The 21,615-nt window shown below is 40.2% G+C and overlaps 2 protein-coding genes across 2 annotated transcripts in view; both read right to left on the bottom strand.

Annotated features, from left to right (window-relative positions):
- Positions 1-6,321, bottom strand: part of lemd3 (LEM domain containing 3) — a 10,069-nt gene extending 3,748 nt beyond the window's left edge. The window contains 7 exon segments of the mRNA XM_007541080.2: positions 1,196-1,341; positions 2,429-2,508; positions 2,647-2,720; positions 3,011-3,080; positions 3,927-3,967; positions 5,027-6,151; positions 6,154-6,321. Of these exon segments, the coding sequence (XP_007541142.1) occupies positions 1,196-1,341; positions 2,429-2,508; positions 2,647-2,720; positions 3,011-3,080; positions 3,927-3,967; positions 5,027-6,151; positions 6,154-6,289 (1,672 nt within the window). The 5' untranslated portion in view covers positions 6,290-6,321.
- A 2,876-nt stretch (positions 6,322-9,197) lies between these two features.
- Positions 9,198-19,956, bottom strand: rint1 (RAD50 interactor 1). The gene is made up of 15 exons (XM_007541079.2): positions 19,701-19,956; positions 19,486-19,611; positions 18,555-18,670; positions 17,997-18,170; positions 17,782-17,919; positions 16,626-16,806; positions 15,890-16,000; positions 15,003-15,228; positions 14,562-14,699; positions 13,161-13,255; positions 12,861-12,965; positions 12,435-12,655; positions 12,095-12,275; positions 10,256-10,374; positions 9,198-9,563 (listed from the first exon to the last, which is right to left on the bottom strand). The coding sequence occupies exons 1-15, from the start codon at positions 19,929-19,931 to the stop codon at positions 9,359-9,361; spliced, it is 2,367 nt and encodes a 788-aa protein (XP_007541141.1). The 5' UTR covers positions 19,932-19,956; the 3' UTR covers positions 9,198-9,358.
- Between the last annotated feature and the right edge of the window lie 1,659 nt (positions 19,957-21,615).

Here is a 21,615-nt window from a genome sequence, read left to right as displayed (position 1 = left end):
CTGAGGGCTTTATAGAACCTATAAATTAAAATGTCAAAATTAAATTGGTGCTTGAAGGTTGCAGTCTTTCAACATAAGCCTTATTTAAGTCATTTAAAAAAGTTTGATAAAAAAAGGTTCATACTTTGGTACTGCCTCTAGTGGCGTAGGGGTGGTAACGCAGCTAATATAATTACATTACTAAATCAGAATACCGCAAAGTATTTTGCGGTGGGGGGGGAGGGCAGTGAATGCGCATATGAAACTGGGGGGTTTGGTACCTCAAAAAAGGTTAAGAACCACTGTCCTATAATATTCTTATATAACAATCCCAAAACATATAGTCCTCATGTTCTTTGGATGCGGGTCCAGCAAATGATGTTTATTCTGCACCCAGAATGCATCACTGTAGAATGACAGCATGTAGTTCTACAGTAAAAAATCTCCTGATGTCCAGTGTGCTTTCTGACCAAAGCTCTACTGTGATTAATAAGTATGAGTCATCAACAGTTAGTTAAATGTGTCAACATCATATTTTTTTCACAGATATCTGTGTGGTGTGTTGACATAAGCAGGTTATGCTTATGTCAGTGAAGCAGGTGATTTTTCAAAATCAATCACACACACATAAAATATTGATGATGTTTTAAAGGACATTTCCACTTCTCATGGTCCCTGAATGCAACATCTGGGACCATGTTGTCCAGCTGTGGTAGTGAGCTGTCTGTCATGATCCCACACCCCACCACCCAAAACACAGCCAAAAGTATGAAAGTGGGGGGGGAAAAACAACATCTCAAACTAAAAAAATAAAAACCTTCAATCTGAAAAGCAGTTTTCAACATTTTAAGTTTCACATACTTCTTGTTTAGTTTCAAAAATGTTTTTCTCAGTTTGCAATCTTTTTCAGTTTCAAACTTTTTTTCTATTGAACAAACTTTATGGTCCCACTTTGGCTCCATATGTTGTTCCACATGTTTAATCATTGACACATGGTATGAAGACGGTTGAAGTTAGCGTTTTAGCACGAGCTTCCACTAAATATCATGTTGATATTAGTGGAACTAATATTTATGATTAGCACTTCAGGGTTATCATAGCTAGCTTATCGGTTAGCGGTCTGTACCGCTAACCGATTGTTCCAGATCTGATGTTACTTGGATAGCTTTGACCTTCACTACCCCTCCCAGAACTCCATGCGTTTGGGTACACTCACCAACGGCAACGACCAGGACTTTGTTCATGACTGTGAGCAAAGCTCGACGAAAGCGGCAGGTGAACGGCATCCTGGGATGCGTGGATTCCAACCAAGAAATCTCAGACACATCCGTCACTAGGTCGTCAGCTAGCTCCCCGCTCAGCCTGGAAACACACAAGTTCATCACATGTTCACACCAAAAATACTTTATCTGTTGTGGTTTCAGTATGAAATGATTGCCTGTGAAGATATTGTTTCCATGGTTCCCAGAGCTTTATTTACAGATACAGGACATGTGTCACTTATAAGAGATTAAAGAACAGACCAGCTATACCTGACTGATGCATGTTGTACAGTAACAATCTCTCCTAGCAAAATTATTCATACCCCTGGCAGATTTAGATTAAAGCTTATTCTCATTCAACTAATAAGTTGGTTTCTAATAAGTAATGAGACCGGCATCTCTCAAAAGATAAAATAGTAATTTTTATGGCATTACCATCAGTTAAAATGATTAATCCTGGACTGGATTATTCTTGACTGAATCTCGGGTTGTGATCACTACCACATTCATTTCAGCGCAGCAGAGCTGCTGCTAACAGCAGTCCATCATCATTAGCAAAGGATGACGGTCTCCGTACGTCAGTACATTTTTCCAGAGAAAATATGATAGCCAACATGATGGATGAGGAACATAATGAAAAAACAAACATGGCCGCTCTTTATGTGAATAAGCTCAACATTTAGGTTATTTATTTTGAAATAGACAAAGGAGATGTTCATATCCGTTATGCTGGAGCCGATGCCTTTGTTTACATTTCACTTGGTGGCATAAAATAAATACCAGACTCTCTGACTTATGGAAAATTTGGGATTTTAATAGTCAATTAAATATTCGGTGCACACAGACGGAGGGAGAGGTTCCTTAAAAGCCCACTGCTAATAATAAGAATTCAATTTATTTATAATGTTCTTTATACCAAATTGAGATCTCAAAGGGCACATTCACACACCGATGGTGGTAAACTACTGGATTCTAGCCATGGCTGCCCTGGGGCAGTCTGTCAGAAGCCAGGCTGCAAACAATGAGTGCTGAGCAGGTATCATAACGCTTATACATTATATATAAGCTTATATATTCTTTTAAAACAACTTTAAACATCAACATACATTTATACCCACAAGCAGCCCATGACGGATAAAGATGAGTTGCTATAGCAACAGTCGTGAACATTTTCTCCCCATCCTCACCTTATACCGACATCCTGGCCAGCTCGGATGATCCACTCTAGAGAGACGTCGATGAAGTCTTTAAAGTCTCCATCCTGAGCCTTAAAAACACACACATTTAAAACCAAGACGATTGAGTCCATCCCAGGTCAAACTCTGATGGTTTCCAAATGTAAGCTTCTGATGCTCAACCAGAGCAAAATCTGACCCCAGGTCAGCATCTGATTCATGTCACCTACCAGTAAATACTGTGTGACCTGCTCTCTGGACAGACTCCTGCTAGCATACTGCTGCTCTCCACAGTCATGATGACCTGTGAAGCAATACCAGAGTTACATCACTGAGTAACTGCTTACATTAGAGTACATTCTTTATAAGGAGTTCATATAGTAACAGCTGATGCTTATAGGAGGCAGTATGAGTCATGGTTAATAAATCCTAAACTGGAACTGAAAACTTTGTTCTGAACAGAACTCAGGATTCATGGGACATTATTGTTGTGGAGTCCAAGTGTTGGGACAGATCTTAAAACCATTGGCTGTCTGTGTGTTATGGAGCATGTGTTCATATGAAGCTCAAACTTAGCAATCAGTCCATATCTACCAGCAACGATGGCCAGGTGATCATGGAGGCTGAGCAGCAGCTTTAGGATCACGTCTTTTTCTGTCTTACTCTGAGGAAAGAAAAAAACAAAACAAAACATAAAAAACACTTGGTTACCATAGCAGCATACCATACAGAACTTTGTAACATTAGCTCTGTACTAACATGCCTATGACACAAACTGATCCTGAACACCAGCAGTGTTGAGTTTTGGAGCCAGAGGTTAAAAAAGCTCTTGGCTAGGTCAGCTGGAGGTGGCGGTGGTCCGACCAACCAGACGATTTTACACTCAGACACGTAAAAACAATGCAATAGCAAAGCCTGCTTGAGCACAATGTTTGGTAGGATTCAATAAATCGGCCACGATTTCCTCAAGTTTGTCAGATCAGCGATCAATACTTGTATGAGAAACTGATCTGTGTTGGAAAATGAGTGAAAACCAGCCCTGCCATGACAGAGACCCCCCTTCCTCTCCCCAGGTCACGCCTCAACATGCTGTTAACGTCAGTCTATGAGGCAAACTGAACTACTACTCAGCTACTAAAGTTGCTGAGTTTACTAAGGCAAACTCAGCAACTTTGTCGCCATATTTAGCAACTTTTCAGAAAACAAAGTCAGTCATGTTTTTTGAAGATCGGTAATCAGTCAGAAAACTGCAATCAGTGCAAACTTAGATGTGACTTTTTGTTGTGCATTCATAGTTTGCATATTAATATGTTTGTTATGTTTGACCAATCGGATGGACTTGCTGCCATTCACACATCTAATGTACATTTTTTTGTGGTAGGTCATATTTAATAAGTTAAAAACAAAACAAAAAAAAAACCAATCAAATATTAAAAGGTTAATCTTTACTTTTTAACATTGTGGATGTCTGAAGATGAATATATGTCATAAAGGAAGAAATTATACTTACATATGAGGAGTCAAAGTTGCTGCCAAACGGGTGACTCTTAACTACAGCAAAGAGACAAGGATTAATGAAGATAAAAATATTAAATCAAAAGTTAACCAGAACTATTTAAAATGTTTTCAGAATAAAAGCAACTCGTGTAAATGTTAATGGAAACTTTTTACACGACATGAAACGTTTGATCGCTAAGCTGGTGAGCCCAGATCCAGTCCAGCCTCCAGCTGCTCTCTCTGAGAGCCATCTAGTCCTCCTTCACATCATCAAAAGCTGATCAAAAGTCATTTTAAGATCAAATAAACACAAAAAGCAGTTTAAAAACGATGACTTTGTTAGGAAAAACCATCTGTCCAAAGTATCCTGGTCCTGCAGGAAGACAGAATGACTCTCCTTGTTAGACATTTGGAGTTTAATTTCACCAGCTAGAGCCTGAAGCATCAATTCAACAGAATCTGAGAGACATAACCAACACCATCAACAAAGAGTCAACATTCAGATTTTACATTATGTCAAGATACAAGAACTTTCTACTCCGGATAAAGTGTTGCTGATGAAAACTTTACAGAAAGTCACTTTAAACGATGCTCATAAACCTGACAAGAGGCAGAAGAAGAAGAATCATTGGAAGAAGAGCTGAAGATTCCTCCAGTAAAGCCGCAGCAAGCAGCTATTAAGAGCTTTGTTAGATGTAAGCTACAAATCAGCCACACAATACAATACCAAACAGTGGACATATATTATATACAAGTTTCACTTTTGGAACTGAAAAAATACAGAAAAAGAAATTACTTTTAAGTATTCCTGTTGACCTGTATTTGTGGTATACTTCATAAACTAAAACACTTTTTCATTTTAAATTGACCTTAATATATGTATATAACATCAATAAGTTTTATGAATTTATGTAAATGCCCTGCCTCGTGTAATAACTAAATTTTATTGTTGGATCTCCCCAGCTGATAGGAAAAATAAAAAGCTGCTGTGATTACTAACTGCAGCCAGTAATCCTGGTGTATTTTAAATTCAAATCTCTTTCACTCCAGCTAGTAATGTGTCCCTCTCTACCGGATGGAGATGGGCCAACATGAAACATTTTAGACACTTACTGACACCATCTCCCGCCGGGGATCCCGAGCCCCTCATGCGGATGTACATGAGGCCGAGCAGGAGGAAAAAGAGGCAGGCTGCGGTGAGCAGGAACATGGACAGGTAGTGTGCGCTGAAGCTTCCGGAGGAAGGTTGCTCCTCTCTTTTAAATTGCAGCAGCAGCTCATCCTCTGGGGCAGTTGGCTTCTTCTTCTGGGTTCCAGGGCCGTATGCGTGGTTCGGGACAGAGCTGTGATTAGAGTAGCCCCCCTGAGGGCTCAGGGTCGGGCTGTAGGAACCGCGGTAGCGCGGTCTCAGCGCGATGCTGGCCATGTTGCTGCCGGACGCCCCCTCCTCTCTGTTAATATGGTTGTTTTCCCCGGTCTTACTCTGGTGGTCCTCGCCGAGGGACAAGTAGATCGGCTTCCTGGGAAGCATGTGGCTCCGTAAGCCTCCCGATGCGTCCAGGTCTCCTTTCTTCCCCCTCTCCTCAAACTCCTCTCTGCCGCCTGCCATGGCTCTGTTCCCAAGCGGATTAAGCGCACAGTTTTTCCCTCCGATTCGGGACCCTCCGTCGTCTACATGCGAAGCAAACGGTCCGCTTGTGTATATCCGTCGCAGCTCCAAACTCCTCCGGTCTCGCTCTGGGCCTCCAGGGCCCCCAACTTCCTCCTCGTCCGAGTCTGAGTACTCTCCGGCTAGTTTGCTTGTGTTCAGGCGAGCAGCGCTGCGACCATTAACCGGGTGGGAATTCTGTACTTCTTCATCACTAACGTCTTCGTCCCTGGATTCAGGATCATGCATATATCTTTTACCAGTTTCCCAACCCAGTGAGGCACTTGTCTGTCCGTCTGGGTTCGGGAATGAATTGCTTTTCAGAGCAGTCCCAACGCCATACTGCTTCTTGTTAGCCTCGTTAAGAGGCGTAGCTGCTCTAATCTTCAGCTGTTGTTGTTGAAGGTGTGGGCTTCGGCTGGGTCTTTTCATGTGATCCAGGCCCTTTCTTTTCAGTGGCGTTTCCGCGTCAGATTCGTCAGAGCTGAAGCCGAGAACAGAGGACTTTAGGCCCGGTCTCCTACCGGAGCTCAGGCGCCTGACGTCATGTTTAACTGGCCTTGGTGCCCCAGTGCTGCTGCTGCTNGCTGCTGCTGCTGCTCCTCGCGAAACTTCTTCAGTTTCTTTAAATACACCGGACGTGTGTTTTCTGTGACTGGGCCAGGGGTGTAACCGAAGCACTTCAACTGGGAAAAGAGCTCTTCATCTGTTAACTGCGTCGACGCCATCTTTGGAGAGGAAAAAAATGTCTGAAAACGTTCTTCTTCTTCTTCTTCTTCTTCTTCTTCTTCTTCTTCTTTTGGTTTTATGGCGGTTGGCAAACAACTTATAAGTGCATTACCGCCACCTTCCAGACTGGAGTATAGATTAGATGTCCTACCACTATAATCTTCCCATAATACCTGACTTCCTAAGAAAACTAAAAATGCTGTAAAATACTACATCCTCAGACGATCTTTGCAGCAAATTTTTAATATCTAATTTATTTTTATTTCTATTTAACTCTTTGATTAACACCTCTCTTTCCTGACTATACTTATTACATTCTAGAAAAATATGCTGCACTGTTTCTGACTCTCCACAATAATTACACAAACCTGTACTATGTTTATTAATTATTTTCAAAGTACTATTTAACCCTGTATGCCCAAACCTTAATCTGGATATAACATCCTCTTTTTTTATTCCTATTACCTTCCCTACATTCCCCTACTTTATTTTGAATGCTATAATAAAATCTTGCCTTTTCTTCTCTATCCCATAGTTCCTGCCATCTCTTTTTAATATATATTTTACTTATACTTTTGACCTCATTTTTGCTTATTTTGATATTTACCTCAACATTATTCCTTTTTGCTGTACCTTTAGCAAATTTATCCGCCAACTCATTTCCTAGTATTCCAATATGAGCAGGAATCCACATTAACTTAACCCGGGATCCATATTTTTTCATTCTAAAAATTTATTCATTAATATTCAATATGCTGAAAACGTTCTTCGTTCGTTTCCTTATCAATTGCTGTCGTCAACACAAAGCTGCATTACTGCCACCTACATTAGAATATATTCTATTTGATTAATGAGTTACTTATGCTACTACTACCACTACTACTACTACTACTACTAATAATAATAAAATCAGCCAAAAGAGCCACCAGAAAGAAAAAAAAATCGTTCAATATTTATTTTGTGAGGATGTACAGTGCCCAAAATTCTTCACAACCCCTGATTTAGATTTAAAATTACTTTTATTCCATCAAAAATGTTTCCCTGCCCTCTCCATATTTAAAATGAGGCAGGGCTATCTGAAAAGATTGTTCCACAATTTAGAATGAGGATTCATAAGAAATATATAATTTGCATTTTAGTAAAATTGGCATCTCAATAATCAATGGGGAAAAAATACTTAACATTACAGCAACTAGACCCTTCTTATAATGAGTGAATAGCTTTTTGTCTTTTTTCACTGGTACAATAATAATTTATCTTGAGGTTAAAAGAAATCTGTGCCATCATTCTAATCTTTACCTCGCTCCACATATTCTTGGTCAGACTGAAGTCATAATTCTGGGTGGGCCACTCTAAAAACTTATTACTTTCAGTCAGAAGAAAGATGTTGGTAAAATTAAAAAGATTATTTTAATCCTATATCTGCCAGGCTTAGGTGAAGCTTGGGCTTACCTAAAAATGAATGTCTGCTGAAGAAAACAATGAAATAAACAGAAATATTGCTAGAAGGAGCATATCTATATTTTCTACATATTTTAACACAGTTGCAAACAGGAGTTTAAATACATACAATGAAAATTCATACATCATTTTTCTCAATGTCTGAAGTTAAATCAGACCAAACTTTTCTTGTTTATGGTTGGTTAGAATCAACCGAGTTATTCATTAAAAGCCATAATAATGGGAAAAAAATATATATCAGAGGTGTATTTATTTTCAAAATCATAAGTTTACATCTAGAATGATTACTGTTTCTTTAAGCAATGCGGGAATACCCAGAAGGCACATTTGAGTTAATTGGAGCCACACGTGCAGCACTTTACTTTCTGGTTCGCAAGTCTATTCAAGAGAAATCAGCAGACATCTGGAAAAGAATCATGGAGTTGCATCAGTTTGGTTCATCCTTGGGAACTATTTCCAGATGCTTGAAGGTGATTCATTCATCCATTCATAGACATGATGAGAATGTCCAATCATCATATAACTTAGGAAGGTGACATGATCTGTGTCCCGGAGATGAACGAGTTTTGGTCCAACATGTGAAGATTGATCCAGAACATAAACCAAAGACCTTGTGAAGAAGCTGCTGAATCTGGTAAGACAGAGCCATTAACCACAGTGAAACTGTCCTGCACCAAACCAGACTGAAAGGAACTCAGAGAAAAAGAATCCATTACTCCAAAAGAAACAGTAAAAAGCCAGACTGAAATTTACAAATGTCCACAGGGACAAAGACCTTCATTTTTGGAGATATGTCCTCTGATCTGATGGGACTGAAGTGGAACTGTCTGACCATAATGACCATTGTTACATTTGAAGGAAACATGGGGATGGTTGTTGTCTGGAACACCATCCTAACTGACGTTTGGTGGTGGCAGCATCATGTTGTGGCGCTGCTTTGCTAGGAACTTGTGCACTTCATAAAATGCATCTTGAGGAAAGAACATTATGTAGTTGATGTCTACAGATGTCACATTGAAGTGACATCTGTAGACATCAACTATGAAGTCAAAGCCAGGGTACCAGATAGAGAATGACCTTCAGCTGGAGTGGCCCAAGGACAAGGTTGATGTTTTGACGAGACCATCACAAAGCCAGAGCAAGACTACCCACAAACCTGACCCAGTTTCACCAGTTCTGTCAGGAGGAATGGGTCAGAAATCCTGCAAACCAGTGGGACAATCTGGAGGAAGGAACCCCTGTAAGGTTTAACCAAGGCAGTTAAAGGCAATACTAGCAAATACTGCACTGTACATTTTATACCGTTCATCTTGAAAGTATTCACAGCGCTTCACTTTGTCCTCATTTGTGATGTTACAGCCTTTGTTATATTGGTTTGCAAACCTCCTCTGATGAAGTAATAAGTGAAACAACCACCATCATGACAAAAAGACTCAAATATAAACATTACCTTGGAGGAATCAGAATTTATTAACTCTAATCCTAATGTAAGAAGCAATGTTTTGGATTTAAGAGTGCAAGACGAAAATACATAGGATGAGACTTCAGTCTTTCAGTTCATCTGATCCATGCTCCACATAACAGGAATACAGTCAAAACAGTCATTGTTATATTCCTGGAAATGAAGCTTTGAGGTTGAGAAGGATTAACACATCACATGGTGCCAAGCAGAAAATTCCCAACTCATTCAGAGCAGACTCTGGTGAAGGATCTTCAAAGTCTGTTGTCTCCTGCTCGGAGCGTTTAAGGAGATCCTTTAGGAGAATGGCAGAACCAGCCTTTAGACACAAAATAATGCACGCTTCTTTCACACTGCAAAGACAAAAAGGAAGACGGGAAAAAAAACCAGTTACATCTGGTTCCACAAAAACATTTATCAAACAAAAACAAAGAAATCGATCTTTACCTTCACAAAAGTCTGAAAATCAGTGGCTGATTTTCAGACAATTAGTGGCTGCTCTGCCATGAGACAGGGCTGACTGACAGACTCCTGACAGATCATGTCTGCAGTTAAAATCAGTCACCCCGCTGTTGCTAACTTAGCTGCTATATTTAGTAACTTTTCATACAAACAAACAAACAAAAAAAAAAAAAAAACATATCGGCAGGTCAGAGTTTTTAAAACTCGGTGATAGGCCAGAAAACTGCAATTGGTGAACCACTAGTATTTTTAGTAGGGCTGTATGATTCCAGGAAATTGCAACATTGACATCAGTTGTGATTAGCCCTCTTTCGTTAGCAATAATAACCGACTAAACAGACTGTGACAATTGTAGTCCCTCTTAATATTGCATCCATGTAGCCCTTTGCAACTGTGATATTAAACACACTGGTATTGACTGGTATTTTGCGATGACGGCAATTTAACGTATTGTGTAGCTCTAGTGTTTAATTGTCGTCATATCAGGAGGATCTCATGTTGGCCTTCTGCCCTTTTCCATCTCTGGATCCTGGTCAGTGGGACGTTGTGCTGCAGTAAAGCCGAGCCGCTGTCAAACACTTACTGTTTAAAGAAGTTCTCAGGTCTTCTGCAGTAATGGCCGAACAGAGGGAACAAGTTTCTGGTCATGTCAAACTGAAGCTGAGCTGCTCCACCATCACTGAAGTGATTAGACAAAATAACCTGGCAGACAGAAACATTTCATGAAATTACTGGCAGCACTTTATTGAAAAAGATGTTAACAGCTTCCCAACGGTGACAAACAGCTTTGACATCTTTCAGTCTGGTTTCCATGATTACCACAGTAATGAGACTTCCCTCATCAAAGTGTTCAATAACATCCACATAAACAGACTGTGGAAGAACCACAGTGCTGGTTCTGTGGGACCCATCTTATCTTATATTACTGAAGTGAATGGAAAGCTGGGTCAGACTCTCCAGTACTCAATTGGTTCTGATCTTACAGAAAAAACAGGGATTTATTTGTGTTAATAGGTAACTTCTGATTGAAGTCACGTGGTGTACCCCAAGGTTCAATCCTAGGACCACACTCATTCAATGTCTATATGTTCTACAGTCCTTCACTGAGATAATAGACTTTAAAATACTGTTAGTTTATGAAGATCTGCTGTTGTTGAATCAACCTTCCAGACCTCCCAGGTCTGCTGGTTCTGCTCTGCATCCAGAACCAGAACCAAACATGGAGAAGGAGCATTCAGCTTCTATGCACCACAAATCTGAAATGTGTGGTGCATAGAAGCACCACACATTTCTTCTGGAATAAACTTCCAGAAAACTGTATTTAAAGGAACACTGAGTTCCTTTAAATCAAGGGTAAAACCAACTTGATTAGAGTTGCTTGTAAAGTAATATTTCCTGGTTTACCACATGGTGTATTTATGACTTTGCATTTCTATAATGTAAAGCACTTTGAACTGCCTTGCTGCTGAATGGACTATAATAAAAAACTTGATTGATGTACGTTTCTGTGTGCCATACTGCCCCTCAAATAAGTGGCGTAAAATAACTGCATTGACAGTTCAATAGAATTTATTAAGAATTTTCAAATGTTTTGGGAAAGAAAACCATTCTTCAAGGCCAATGGACATAATCCTGATAAAACTAGATTACAACTCTTGGCTTCAAACATTTTCTTTTATGCAAAGAAGAAGCAACCAGCCTCTTTGTTCAGACAAGATGTCCCAGCCCAGCAGATAGCATAGAGTTCTGACCCAGACGTACAGCCTGCGGAGAGACAGACAGAACAGGATGTACAGTTGACCTGGAAACCAGGGCCCACGTCTACTGAGAGCAGACAAGACAACAGCCCTCTCCTCCACCTTGTGTCTCTCTGCTCACCTTTTGAAACTAATAAAGCTAAAGGTCTTGTGGGGTATGGCTCTGCCGGCTTTACAAATCTACACATTGACATCTTGGACTGTTGTTGTTTGCAAAAGTTTGTAATTTTCTCACAAGACGATCTGCACAGAGAGGACTTTTACTTTACGCTGTAATTTGTAGTCTCTGTGATCAAACACTGTCTATTGTTTTGTTTTTAATGTAATCTTTACTGAAACAAATCTTTGAACATTTCTGAACAGTTCCAATCACAGACAACAAGAAGCTACCTTTGTTTAGTCCTACAGACATAAAGAGTCAAAATGTAGTAGAGTTTTCATTATTCATTTTTTAAACCTTAACATGAGGTCTTCTGTGTGCATTATGCCAGCAGTACAGTCCAATAAAACCAGTTCACCCTGATGTCCCCCAGGAAATGTCCAAAACAGTGAAATAAAGCAGCTGAGTGTATCAGTGTGAAACACTGTGGGCATAGTAAAGTCTCTTACTATATTAGATCAGCTATTCTGTGAATATCACAAAACAGAAACATCACAGCTCTCACCTCTTGGTAGATGAAGTTGTCCAGTTTCTCTGCCAAACCCTGCCAGGCAAGTTGGAACAGAGAAACACTCAGGACCTGATGAAGGTTCAACAGTCTGTCCCTCACGCAAAGCATCATGGGACATGCTGAACTGGACAGGGACATGGCAGACTGGTCTTGAGGAGATGGAATGGACAACCATCTACGACAGGAGAAAGAGCACAATATCCATCTATTCTGATGAACCTTTAATTTGAAAAAACATTCGTAATAAAAACTGAGTCAAATATTGAAAAAAGGTCAATAACCAGGACAAAAACCATCAGATTTGTGACTGGGTGTGGCACATTAGCAGACTCGCCTTTCCTGACAGTATGGCTGGGCTTTTTCAGCCGTGTCTCTCATTAGAAAGTGCAGCAGTCTTCCCAACATGTCTCCCTTCAGTCGATCCAGCAGTGACAGCAGACCATCGAACAGAGACCCCTCCAGGGAGGCCAGACGCCCGACTTCTGTCATCTCCACGCTGCCCAGAACCTCCTGCTGTCCCAGAGAAACCGCAGCCTGCTGCAGCTGGAGGAAAAACTGGAGCACACACACAGGAAGCAGTCACACACTCTGTAGCCTTCAGTTCCCTGTCATTCCTTTGCATCTCTGGCTTCATGCTTAGCAAATGCTTTACTTGTAAAACTCAGGATGATTTTACAGCTCCTGTTCTGCTCAAAAGCTCAGCATGAAGAGGTGAACACAACCTTCTGCTAGACCTGCAGTCACATAAACCCATACACACCACATTGTCCCCCCAGTCTCTCAGAATGGTTGAAATGTAGTTGACTGCATTGAGGATGGCGCAGTAACGGACCCCCAGTGGGCAGCGGGACTCCTCTTTCATCACCTGGGAACAAAAGAAAAGGACTTTTATTGTGGTTGGACATTCAGTGGTCCTCATGTTGGACATTCTGGTTGTTCCTGATGTCGCAGAGCGGACTGTCTGATTGTGAGGTTTTCTTGCTGACTCATGATTTTATGTTTTTCAAAGCGTTATGAAACAAGTCTTTTATGATAAGCTGACATCCAGAGTCATCCTTACCTGAGTTAGTCGTATGCGGAAGTCATCGACCAATTCCTTCTGCAGCCCAAAGAACCTGAGCTGTGCTGCAGGACTGGGCAAGGCCCGATACCGTTCTGCAAGTTTGCAACCAAACACAGTTAGTTTACAAAAAACTGTGGTAACACTTTATTTGAAGGGGTGTGCATAAGACTGACATGACACTGTCATAAACATGACATAACACCTGTCATGAACGTGAACGAGTCCTTATGAATGTCTATGACTTTTGTCATGAAGTGTCATCCGGTAAATAATGACAATTTAATGCAAAGTTGGCACTTTTAATGGACTTTCAATGCAACTTTTAGAGCAACTTTGCATTAAAAGTGTCATTATTTACCGAATGACACTTCATGACAATATTCATAGACATTCATAAAGACCTCATGTTCATGACAGGTGCTATGTCATGTTTATGACAGTCTCATGTCAGTGTTATTCACACCCCGTCAAATAAAGTGTTACCAAAACTGTTGGAGGAATCTATATTATAATTAAATATGTAGTCCTCTTTTCAAATGAGCTTATTGTGGTTTTTAGTTTTGGCAAAACTTGATCCATTTTCTATCTCTGGGTCAGGAGCGGTTTAAAGAAACAGTATTATGTATTTTCCAGGCCCACAGTGCCATTTTATAACATAATCAAGTAACTATGTTACCTTTGGTTGTTATAAAAATGCTATTTATATCAAATATGACTTATAAGAAATGTCACTTGATGATTTAGCGCCTTGAAATCTCTGTCTTCAGGAAGTCATCACAATATGGCTCCTCTATTAACCCTTTAACAACATTTTAACAGCGTTGAACTGAGAAGCAGCTGCTATAATGAGCTCCGCTGATGTCCAGTTACACCAGGTGTTTGCTAATTGCTGCTGGCTAGTCTGAAGGAGCTGAGTGGCTAAGTCACTGTGGAGGGCTGCTCTGTAAGGAGGAAGCTCTGAATCTTGGAAACTTTAAAGGCAGAGCTAGGTCCACCCAGGAATTTAGCACAGCTGAATGGTTGCCACGGAGATTAAAGGATTTCTCAAACATGCATGAATTAATCAAGACAACACTCCAAGTATGTTTTTGATGAGGGAATAACATAACATGATGTATAGCTTAAAAAAAAGGTCCATTTTACATAATACTGTCCCTTTAACACAGAATGGAACACTTTTTGCTCTTTTGCTTCAAAATTCTCTTACTCCTGTTGCTTTTCTACCTTATCTGTAATCATCAAAATGAGCAGAAATCCTTTGTACAAATTATCAGTTATTCTGGATGAGTCTATGTCTGATAACTGACCAGCTTGAAGAGGTTTTGAGTTTACACACACCTGGCCATAGCAACACTTCTCAGCTTCTACTTTATGTGTGAAAACATGATGAGGTCATACCTGTGATGACCTGCAGGAGAGTCATGAATGTCTCTGCACATTCTGGTGCCTTCAGCTCATCCATGTCACTGATGTCTTTGTACTGAGAAGTCCAGGCTCCCTCAGTTGACAGCATCGCATCCATCTTCTCCACAGCCACTGTGAGCAAACGGAGAGAAAAGCACAGGAAGTGACGCAGGCAACGTGGAGGACGCTCCACGTTGCCTGGTGTTCTGGTCTGGGAGCTTTTGTAACATCATCTCCAAACCACAAAAAGAACAAAAAAATTAAAATCACTGAATCATGGGCAAAAATGACCAACCAGCACATCACTGTTTGATTTAGAATTTTCCAGCAGATGTCAGAGTTACTTCTGCAACATGAGCCCTGAGTGACAAGATACGGCTTTAAACCCAACGAAAGAGGAAGAAACTGATGGACGGCAGTCAGGTAAGAACTCACTCTTCCTCTCCACGGCGAGCCACTTCTGAAGGAAGGCGTCGTCAAGCAGGATGTGGAGCAGAGCAGGCAGCGTCGCCGGATAGGAATGATGGCTTCTCAGGTCCTTCTCAAACTGCAGCACCTCTTCCACCAGGTGGCAGAAGAGCCCATCATCATACAGCATTCGAGATGCATCACTGGCTACCTTCTCCTGGACTAAACACACCAGGCCTTGACACAGCGCCACCTGTAGGCAGACAGAGCCAACAGATTGCTTCTCTCGTCACCCATCAGGAGACTTTGTTCCTTTTTTTCTGGATTCAGAGGATTTGTAGATGAAACTTTCTAATTTTAAAACCTAAAGTTATACATTATAATTTTAGACAAAACAAGAACTTGAACTTTAATGTTTTAATTTGGATAGATTCATAACAAGAAGATCATGTGTTAAAGTCAAAACATTTTTGAAATGACTTGTTGAGATCAAATATCTACTTTCCAAGAGAGTCTGGCCAAACAGTTTTAGTTCTAACAATCAAGCAGTCCAACCATTAAAAACATGAAATTTAAATTCAGTGAGACCAACAACAGTCTAAAGGTCTGACAGAGGAATAAATAATTACATTTATAATTAGTGCTTGCAGTTCCATACATCTAGACTCTGTAACATCAGAACAGTTAAAGACAGACTTACAGTAAACTAGCACCCACCAGTTTTACCACCTCTTCAACAAATCTGTTCCCAACAGACATTCATTAATAAAAATTTTAAAAAATCAGTTTCATCATGGTCTTGGAGTTTTCAGAAAAGATTTTTACATGTTTAAGGTAAGCACTGCAAGATAGGCTAGAACTGATCTCAGTGCCAGATTTGGATCCATTTTATTTCTCTTTCATGACCAACATACCTTAGCACTGATGGTTTGTTCAGACCGGTCAAACACAGGCTGAATCTTTTCCTCCATGAAGGTGGTGCTGTTCTCCATCCATTTCAGAACCTGAGTGAGGTACCACTCTGGCTGGAACACACAGAGATAATGAGCCTCTTCTAAAGCAGGGAACCAGTCTAGTTAGTGCAGAACTGAACTCAAACGGCTCATTTCTCCACAAACAGTGCTTCATTAAAGAAGGTACTAAACCAAACAGGAACATGTTTAAAGTGGAGTCCTTTTTAAAGGAGGAGTCCATTTTATTAACATTAAAACTACTTTTATTATATTCTGTCTACTGCATTTTTATTTCCTCAACAGTAAAAAGGATTCTTTAATTATAAATCTGTAAATGAAACTCAGCTGCAGTATATAAAAAAAAGTCAATTAAACTCAAATGATATACATGAACTTTCAAAGCACAGAAATACTTCTAGGTCGAGATGGAAAGAAAATAACTGATAGGAAGATTAGAGCCAATCCACAGAGAGATCGTCTCACAGTTAGCTTGCAGTTCACAAATGGAAAACAAAGCAACAGCAGAAAAATATGGAAACAAGTTGGTATAACTTCTTCTAAACAAATAGGTCATTAAGGAGGAATAAACTTCAAGGTTATTTTACTTTTCATTCTGAGAGTAAATGTCACATGAAGGAACCGGGGAGAGGAGTTAGTGTTAGGACATCCTGCACTGGGTGTTCAGTGCAGGACAAACCTTGTGTATGGAGTTGGTTTGGCGATTTCCATAGAAGTGGTATCTGAACCTCTTGGTGAGTGGCTGCAGCATGATCTGAATGGGCAGGCAGAGGGGCGGTGCTGCAGGGGGCAGGGTGGATGAAGAGCCAGGCGGCGCTCCTTGGGTGGAGGCTGAGGCCTTCTGAGATATGAGGTCATCGCTTTGAGGGGTGGTTACAGAAACTAACAGCCTGATGGAAGCTGACTGCAGTCAGTGTTTCTGATTTATGATTAAAACTTAACATTAGGAGCAATAGCTGAATTACTTACTGTAGCATTTAATAATTTCTGTTAAAGGGGAATCTCAATAGATCAGAATGTCACTCAATGTTCATTTATTCATTCAAATCAATTCAAAGAGAGATTTTTACACCCACACATTATTTTTGTTCACTATTACTACCAGCTAATTTAAACTCAAAACTCATAAAACATTCTTATGAAATTACATTTTTACTTAACAATAAAAAATGTAGAATTAAAAAAATGTTTTGTTATAGTCACATCTATGCATTGACAGATGTACAACAGGTTATTTAGCCCTCTACATGGACAGTCAGCCATAAACACCCACTGCTAAAGAAACTGGCTGTTTACAGAGAAGTGGACTTGAATGTATGGAAAGTTGAGTGAAAGAAAAAAGTTAGGTAGAAAAGTGTGCGCAATGAAGTTGGACAGCAGCAGCTTTAAGAGGACTGCTATGCTATGAAAGGTGGATGGCACCCCTGCAGTCTCATTAATGGAAGTTCTCAGACTTGGATGTAACTGGTTTTGATGCAGCCAAGTTGACTTATGACTGATATTCTATATGTACCAGAGACCATAACTGCACTTTGCTGCCAACTAGAGGCTGGAGTTACTCTGAGTTAACAACCCAACATATTTACCGGACCTGTGTGCCATGTTGAGATGAACAATCAGTTCAGGGTCTGCTTCACGGTCAAACTCAAAATCAAAATGTAAGGTACAGTGAGATTCAATAAATTAGAGTTCTGATGAGGTCAGGCTAAAAGTACCTCTGACAACAACAACCTTTAAGCAGGTATTAAACACGCATTTGCCACATTTCTGCATTCAGTGGTTTTTCATGTAATATTCTAAGTGTACTGAGCAGCTCTGTACATGTGAAAGGATACGAGGTCTGCAGAGCCAGTAGCTGCAGCAGCAGTCCCTCCAGCTGGCTGCTCAGCTCCTGGTGGTTAGCAGGCGGCGTCACTGACTGGTTCGGTGTGATGATGGGCCACTGCAGCTGAGCCAACACTTTCTCAAAATCACTATGACAGAAAAAAAGGAGAATCAGACTTCTGAAGCATCTGACCTCCTGAGAGCCGGGGCTTTGAGGCAGAGCTACCTGGTCAGTCGATCCTTGATGATGTTGTGCCAGAAACAAAGAGTTTTCCGGAGAAAGTCACGAAGATGGGAACATTGGGATTGATTGAGACCACAGTCCAGGGCTGCCATGCTCTCTACTCCCTTTATGGCATCCCACACACTGCTTATCATCAGAGACTGCTGGACTGCAGCACTGTGGACACAGCAGCACACACACACCACACACACGCATATATACAGTGGGATTAGACCACAACAAAACAAACAGCCCTACCAAACCTTGCATGAGATGCACCAAAATGTTTCCTAAACTCAATCAGGAGACAAAGTCACACACAATGTTTTCTCCCAAATGCACAGTACCATCATTTTCATTCTTTTTCTCTAAATTTGTTGACCTTTGTTGACCCTTAAGACTTCTGGGAAAACATACTGTGGACCAACAAGAACAAACAAAGGAACTTTTTGGATCTGGTCTAAAAGAGGCTGACTCTCTGTTTTTGAGTTTCTCTCCTTGTATTTAATGACCAATTAAATACTTAATTAGTCATTAACCATGTGTCCTGGTTTATTGTACCTAAGCTCCTCTATGTGGTGAAGGCACTTCAGGTATTTCATGGATCTCTCTATGAAGTCCACATGGTTACATGTCTGGCCCAGATCCTCCATCCACTGCTTGGTCCCCTGTAGGTGCTAGAGAAGAGCAACAAGATCATCATAAATACAAACACCATAAAACACTCATAACACGACTAGGGTTGAAATGATTAATCATGATGACTCAATTAATTAAACAGTCCTCAATTAATTTAGTACTTGTTTCTATGAGCTCTACTGCGATGGACTGACAACCTGTTCAGGGTGACCCCACCTCTCACCCATTGACAGCTGGAGATAGACACCAGCACCCCTCATGACCCCAATGGGATAAAGTTGTAAGAAAATTGATAGAAGGATAATTTAGAAATTGGTTAATCGCTAACTGGAATGTATAGACTAAAAACAAACCCTACACATTCAGAGTAGAAACTAACCCTGAACTGTAAAAAAATATTTAAACATTTTGCATTTAAAATAAAAATCTCGTTGTCTGTAAATATGTTTAACTTCACCTGGTTCAAACTCACTACAGGAAGCAGTTATTGCATTTTAGGCAGTTAAAATGACTTTTAAAAAAAAAAAACTGGGTATGTGTTTATTTGCATCTTTAATGTATTTCTTATAATGTATAGAAAAAGCTTATGTGGTTCAATGACAAATCTGTAGAATGAGGCTATTGTTTTATCCAACTAATTGACTAATCGTCAAATAACTGATTGCTGAAATAATGATTAGTAAAATAACAGAAAGAAAATGCATGGATCCAATTGGACAGAGACCCCTAGATCTCTGGGGGGAAATGCAGCATTAATAAGTGGGAACTGTTCACAAGACGATCTCAGGCTTAAATCTGACCTTTGGACACTTTGACCTAAAACTATCTCTATCGTTTTTTCTATGAGCTCTACCTGCTGCAGCTTGTTGGAGATGCGCTGCTCTCTCTGCAGCAGCTCGTCCAGAGAACATCTGACCTCCACTGCAGCAGAAAGAGCTGCTGCAACTTTAGGAGGAGCAGAACTGCAAACAGTCACAACCTGAATAAAAAAAGGAGACATTCACATTGGCTTTTATAGTCATAAACTTGTGTTGACTTTTGTGTTTACTCAGAGTTGAGCCAACCGACCTGCTCCTCCAAAGCTTCGGTCTCCTCTCGGATCTTTTCCAGCAGCTCACAAACATTCCTGGAAGAATTCAGGATGTCGCTCTCCTCCTTCTCCAGAAACTCCAGTCCGTAGTCCTCCTGCTCCCCCAAATCATCAGGAACTCCTTCATTCCTCTGAGAAACCTTCTCTTTTAACTGATCGCTACTTTTTCTCATTGGGGAGTCTTGTTGCTCCTCTGTAACTGCAGCCATTCTCCCTTTAATCTACCGGGATGACGTTGTCTTTCCGGCGAGTACAAATCGAATGTTAAAGTTACTGCCCCCTGCCGCTTCGGGGTGGTATGAAAGCAGAATGAAGGCCACTGTTTGTTTTTATTGACATGTATTATGAATTGAACAGTGGTGGTGAAAGTACTCAAAAAATTTACTTAAGTAAAAGTACAAACACACAGACAAAAATGTATTCAAGTAAAAGTAAAACTATCACATTAACATTTGTACTTAAGTAAAAGTAAAAAAAGTACTGGCTTTTAAAAATACTTAAGTATTAAAAGTAAAAGTACTTGCTGAATGCATTACCTAATCCCTAATACAATATCATTAAAAGAACCGATCGTATTTAATTTTAATACATTAGAAATGTGCCATTTTAATGAACAACGCCACAGATAAAGCATGTTTTTATTATGTTTACTCTCTGTAACATGGTTTAGACTGACTGATTCTATGCATCATAATTTCAGGGATGGAAACATCTTGTCTCCTGTCCTAACATAGGATGAACTTCACTTTTCTTTTCTTTTTTTGCCACTAGTGGCTTTTATTTTTTAAAGAAATCCAACAGAAAGGGGATGGAAAGAAGGTGGGTGAGGGAGGACATGCAACCGAGGAGCTACATAGCAGAGTTGTAGTCAAGACCACCTACCCAAGACCAAGTCAAGACCAGCACCCCACGCTACGTGACACAAAAAAATTAAGTTTTACCTATCAAAATTGCTTCTCAAATTGATCTGAAAGATCCACATTCCCATAAAACACATAGATATTAAATACTTAGAGCTGAAATAAATTTAATCAGTAAAGATCCGTCCAGAAGAATCGGATCGTTCCTGAATGTCATATCAAAGCAGACTTTGGTCACAGCTTTGTCCCATATTTGCGACACCTCATTCAACACCTCCACACTATAATTCAGCGCATGAGTGACAACTTTTTTTCATCGCAGATGCAACATGTGTCTCTTACAGCTAGCTTTGCTAGCATCACGTCCACAGATCTTACCTTTCTTTAAGCTTTCCTTCTAAGTGACGCTAAAAGTTGGACGAAGTCCCCACCGTCTGTGAAAGCGAAGCGCTGCTGATTTAACATGTCGCCATATTTTATAATTTATGCAGCGCTATTATATTACTGACGATTAGACCGACATCTTCTGCCGCTCAGAGGAAACCACTGCGCATGTCTGGAGCTCCGCGTGCTAGTAAAGGTGGAGGCGATGGGTGACAACAGACAATAACGTGACAATAACAGTCACGTTATTGCATGGATTTTACGGCGCCACCTTAAGACCCTGAACTACACATTTTAATGGACAAAAAGCGCAACGCTACTTGGATGTAACGAGTAACGCGACAGTTTTGTAGAAATGTAGTGAAGTAGAAATTACAGATACTTACTGTAAAATACTGGAAATACTTACTGTAGTGGAGTAAAAGTAGAAAGTATCCATTATTAAATCTACTTAAGTAAAGTACAGATACATGAAAATTGTATTTAAGTACAGTAACGAAGTACTTGTACTTTATTACTTCCCACCACTGGAATTGAAGCACACTTGAATAATATCCAAAGATGATGTGCAAATCCGTTCGGCTAGGATGAATTTCCAGATCAACGTGAAAAGCAATAAAAAGTACTTGTTTATAAAACATAAGCAGAG

Source organism: Poecilia formosa, unplaced genomic scaffold (assembly GCF_000485575.1).
Source record: "Poecilia formosa unplaced genomic scaffold, Poecilia_formosa-5.1.2 Scaffold587, whole genome shotgun sequence".
In the NCBI taxonomy this organism is placed as follows: domain Eukaryota; kingdom Metazoa; phylum Chordata; class Actinopteri; order Cyprinodontiformes; family Poeciliidae; genus Poecilia; species Poecilia formosa.
Note: the sequence above shows the minus strand (reverse complement) of the source record. Positions and strands in the feature narration are given on the sequence as shown.

Excerpts from the sequence above, each read along its gene's own strand:
- rint1 (XM_007541079.2), bottom strand. The coding sequence starts at position 19,931 with ATGGCTGCAGTTACAGAGGAGCAACAAGACTCCCCAATGAGAAAAAGT. Across the intron at positions 16,001-16,625 it reads AAACCAACTCCATACACAAG|CCAGAGTGGTACCTCACTCA; the intron begins GTTTGTCCTGCA and ends TGTGTGTTCCAG. Across the intron at positions 10,375-12,094 it reads ACAACTTCATCTACCAAGAG|GTTATTTTGTCTAATCACTT; the intron begins GTGAGAGCTGTG and ends TCTGTCTGCCAG.